Genomic DNA, 5275 nt, shown 5'->3' with positions numbered 1-5275 from the left:
TGTATTTATATCTTCTTGTAGTGCTTGATCTGGCTTGCCGAACGTGTGTATTGTATGAGTTATAAATGTCAGTTCAATTCTCTTGGATAAAGTTGAAACAGGGCGGCGTGACGGAAGGTGATCGTAGTACAGGTGACTCCAACACACACACACACACACACACACACACTGCCAAAAGCTAATTAATGTCCTGGGAACTTACCTGCTTCAGGAGGGTGGGAGGGTGGGGGGGAGGAGGCGAGGGCATCGAACAGGCATTCCCCCCCCCCCCCCACACACTCGCGGGACTTCTGAAGAGCGCATTCTTTCCACTAACAAACCCTTGCTACTACGACCACCACGACCACATGACGAAAACCTAACTACGACCACCACCACGCGAAAAATACAACAACTACAACCACTACTACCACTACGACATTCCCTAACTACGACCACCACCACAGGAAGAAAACCAAACAACGACCACTACCACCACCACCACACGACATCAACCAAACCACAACCACCACCACCACAAGACATCAACCACCACCACCACCACACGACATCAACAACAACAACTCACCTTCGAGCACTGGGCGCCGTAGTAAGGGCTGGCGCAGTTGACCTTAATGGAGTACTGAAGGGATGTCCTTTGGTGGGCGTAGGAGTAGTCAAGCCACTCCTTCCCCGCCTCTAGTGCATGACGCCCAACGTGCCGGCTTATCAGCTTGCCCACGCGCTCTGTAGGGAGAGGGGGAGAGGGGGGAGGGAGAAGGGGGGGTGAAAGTGTTTTGAACTTTTTTTCATTTCTTTGTTATCTTATTTGTATTTATTTATTGTTGGTTATTGTTTACCGTTATCGTGTCATGGTAGATGTGATTATCATTATTGTTATTATGGTTGGGATGATTTTGATAACAATATCATCATTATTATCATTATTACTATCATTATCATTATTGCTATCATCATTGTTCTATAATTGTTATTATTTGTATTATTACTATCATTATCATTATTACTATCATCATCATTATTATAATTGTTATTATTGATATTTTAACTATCATTATCATTATTACTATCATCATTATTATAATTGTTATTATTGATATTATTACTATCATTATAATTATTACTATCATCATTATTATAATTGTTATTATTGATATCATTACTATCATTATCATTATTACTATCATCATCATTATTATAATTGTTATTATTGATATTATTACTATCATCATCATCATCATTATTGTCATTATTGTTATCAGTATTAATAATCGCTTAACACTTAAATATCATTATGAACATTAACAGTTCCCTTTACCCGTATAACATAAATCCATTTTTGTTATTACCATGATTAGTTTTCAATATAATCTATTCCTTAATTACTATCAAGATCATTGTCCATAAACATGTCCTTATATTCATTAACATCATTAGTATTACCAGTTAATTAGTAATACCAGCAATAGTGGTAATTATCTTAGTCTCATCACCACTATCATTATGTCAGCGATATTGGTAGTAGTAGCACCGTCACTAATTGCCCTTATCGCCATTATCAATGATAATGACGATAATCATTATCATAAACATCATTATTGTAAACATTATTATATAGAATCATCATTAATATAAACATCATCATTATCATTTAAATCATCATTAATATAAACATCATCATTAATATAAACATCATCATTATCATTTAAATCATCATTATTATAAACATCATCATTATCATAAACATCATCATTATTATATAAACATCATCATTATTATATAAAAATCTTCATTATTATATAAAAATCTTCATTATTATAAAGATCATCATTATCATATAAATCATCATTATCATATAAAAATCATCATTATTATAAAGATCATCATTATTATATAAAAACCATCATTATTATAAACATCATCATTATCATATGAAAATTATCATTATCATAAACATCATTATAAACATCATAATTATCATATAAAACTTATTATTATAAACATCATCATTATCATATAAAATCATCATTATTATAAACATCATTATTATAAACATCATTATTAAAAACATCATATTACAAACATCATTATTATAAACATCATCATTATCATATAAAAATCATCATTATTATAAACATCATTATATTATAAAAACATCATTATTATAAACATCATCATTATCATATAAAAATCATCATTATCATATAAAAATCATCATTATCATAAACATCATTATTATAAACATCATCATTATTATATAAAATCATGATTATTATTTAAAATCATCATTATTATAAACATCCTTATTATAAACATCATCATTATTATATAAAAATCACTATTATTATAAACATCATCATTATCCTATAAAGATTATCATTATTATAAACATCATTTTTATAAACATCATCATTATCATATAAACTCATCATTATCATATAAAAGACATCATTATTATAAACATCATCATAATTATATATATAAATCATCATTCTTATAAACATTATCATTATCATATAAAAATCATCATTATTATAAGCATCATCATTATTATATAAACTCATCATTATTATATAAAAATCACCATCATTATAAACATCATCATTATTACAATCATCATTATTATCTAAAAACATCATTAATATAAACATCATAATTATAAACATCATCACTATTATAAACATCATAATTATAAACATCATTATTATAAAAATCATCATTATCATAAACATCATTATCATCTAAAAACATGATTAATAGAAACATCATTATTATAAAAATCATCATTATCATAAACATCATTATCATCTAAAAACATCATTAATATAAACATCATTATTATAAAAATCATCATTATCATAAACATCATTAGCGGTGCTTTCGCCTTTCCGATAACAGTGTATATTCTCTCAGTGATTCCCATGACACTTGGAACGAAAACAGGTCACGGGGCTTCTTGTCACGTGTCACTTCCTGTCACGTGTCACGGAAAGGTCAACTCGTTGGAAATAAAGAATGAAAATTCCATAGAAATTTCCAAAGAGTTTTTTCTTTTTATATTTCAGCTGCTTTAATATTCGATTCAATTGCACGCGTGTCTGATGTGTTCTGTCTGATTGCAGATTGGAAAGTGCGTTGTCGGGTTGTCGTGTCTCTGCCCGGCAACCACTGCTACTTACTCTCTCTCTCTCTCTTTCTCTTTCTCTCTCTCTCTCTCTCCTTCCAGATTTCGCTACCCCTCTTTTACTTTGTCTCTCTCTCTCTCTCTCTCTCTCTGTAAATCTATATTTCTCTTTTTCTCTCTTTCTTTGTCTCTCTCTCTCTCTCTCTCTGTAAATCTATATTTCTCTTTTTCTCTCTTTCTTTGTCTCTCTCTCTCTCTGTCTCTCTCTCTCTCTCTCTCTCTCTCTCTCTCTCTCTCTCTCTCTCTCTCTCTCTCTCTCTCTCTCTCTCTCTCTCTCTCTCTCTCTCTCTCTCTCTCTCTCCCTCTCTCTCTCTCTTTCTTTGTCCTCTACTACATCTGTCTCTCTCTTACTCTCTCTACCTTTCTCTCTCTCTCTCTCTCTCTCTCTCTCTCTCTCTCTCTCTCTCTCTCTCTCTCTCTCTCTCTCTCTCTCTCTCTCTCTCTCTCCCTCTCTCTCTCTCTTTCTTTGTCCTCTACTACATCTGTCTCTCTCTTACTCTCTCTACCTTTCTCTCTCTCTATCTATCTATCTATCTATCTATCTCTGTTTCTATCTGTCTCTCTATATATCTATCTCTGTTTCTATATTATATGCCTCTCTATATATCTATCTCCGCCTCTCTCTCTCTCTCTCTCTCTCTCTCTCTCTCTCTCTCTCTATATATATATATATATAATATATATATATATATATATAATATATATATATATATATATATATATATATATGTATGTATGTATATACATTCTAATAATATATATATATAATATATATATATATATATATATATATATATATATATATATATATATATATATATGTATGTATATACATATATATATATATATATATAATATATATATGATATATATATATGTATTTTATATACATATATAATATATAATATATATATATATATAATATCATTATAAATATATATATATATGTATATATATATATATATATATACATATATATATATATACAGCCATCGTCATCAGTGTACTACCATCACTATGAATTACATTCGTCGCACTCATCATTACAGTCATACCTGCACCATAATTACGGTCATCATTAATCAACATAACATCTTCATTTAGCCCTGGTTAAGCTTTTGCGTCATTAAGTGTGTTTTTTTTTATTTTATTTTATTTTTTTTTTTGGTTTTCCTTGCGGTAGTTTTCGTTGACCTTGGGGCAAGAAAGGCATGTCAGATGTTGTTTGTACTTTTCGCAGGAATGACTAATTATGCTCATTATGCATACTCGACGAAATTCCAGCGTCGTTCATTAGTGATGGTGCGTGTAGCGATAAGCCGAAGGAAACCTTGGTAATTTCTCTCTCTCTCTCTCTCTCTCTCTCTCTCTCTCTCTCTCTCTCTCTCTCTCTCTCTCTCTCTCTCTCTCTCTCTCTCTCTCTCGCCCTTTTATTTTGCTTCTTTATCTATCTATATATATATTTTTTTTCATCTCTCTCTCTCTCTCGTTCTTTTATCTTGCCTCTTTATCTATCTATATGTATCTTTTCATCTCTCTCTCTCTCTCTCTCTCTCTCTCTCTCTCTCTCTCTCTCTCTCTCTCTCTCTCTCTCTCTCTCTCTCTCTCTATCTATCTCTCTCTCTCTCTCTCTCTCTCTCTCTCTCTCTCTCTCTCTCTCTCTCCTCTCTCTCTCTCTCTCTCTCTCTCTCTCTCTCTCTCTCTCTCTCTCTCTCTCTCTCTCTCTCTCGCTCTCTTCTCTCTCTCTTTCATCCGTCTATCTCGTGTTTCCCATTTTCATCCCCAGTACTATTTTTTTCGTCTAAGTACGTGAACCTAATATAAATATACGGATTTGTTGGCAATCCACGCAAGCATACCTAGTAGTGCTGTGTATATAGGCGTTTCACGAATATATTGATTTATATAGACACTATATCAAAGTAAATCTTCAAACACACGCCACAGATTGAGTCTTTGACCCGAAACTTTACCTTGGCCTCAGGAATAACGCTGAGTCATTCGTGACCTGGGCTGCGACGGAGAAGTCATGACGTCAGTTTATGAAACATCGAGTCAAGGTTCAAGGTCACGGAGTCAGGCGAGTGTAAG

General features: G+C 32.1%; 1 protein-coding gene across 1 annotated transcript in view; it reads right to left on the bottom strand.

The window, feature by feature from the left end:
• The window catches only part of LOC122245781 (uncharacterized), a 154780-nt gene that overhangs the window by 73557 nt on the left and 75948 nt on the right, over window positions 1-5275 (bottom strand). Inside the window, exon 5 of the mRNA XM_086543135.1 lies at window positions 569-726. Coding sequence (XP_086399261.1) covers window positions 569-726 — 158 coding nt within the window. The remainder of the gene's footprint in view (window positions 1-568; window positions 727-5275) is intronic.

Source organism: Penaeus japonicus, unplaced genomic scaffold, assembly GCF_977035675.1.
Source record: "Penaeus japonicus unplaced genomic scaffold, GWHDUDI00000001_assembly GWHDUDI00000013, whole genome shotgun sequence".
NCBI classification, from domain to species: Eukaryota; Metazoa; Arthropoda; class Malacostraca; order Decapoda; family Penaeidae; genus Penaeus; species Penaeus japonicus.
Note: the sequence above shows the minus strand (reverse complement) of the source record. Positions and strands in the feature narration are given on the sequence as shown.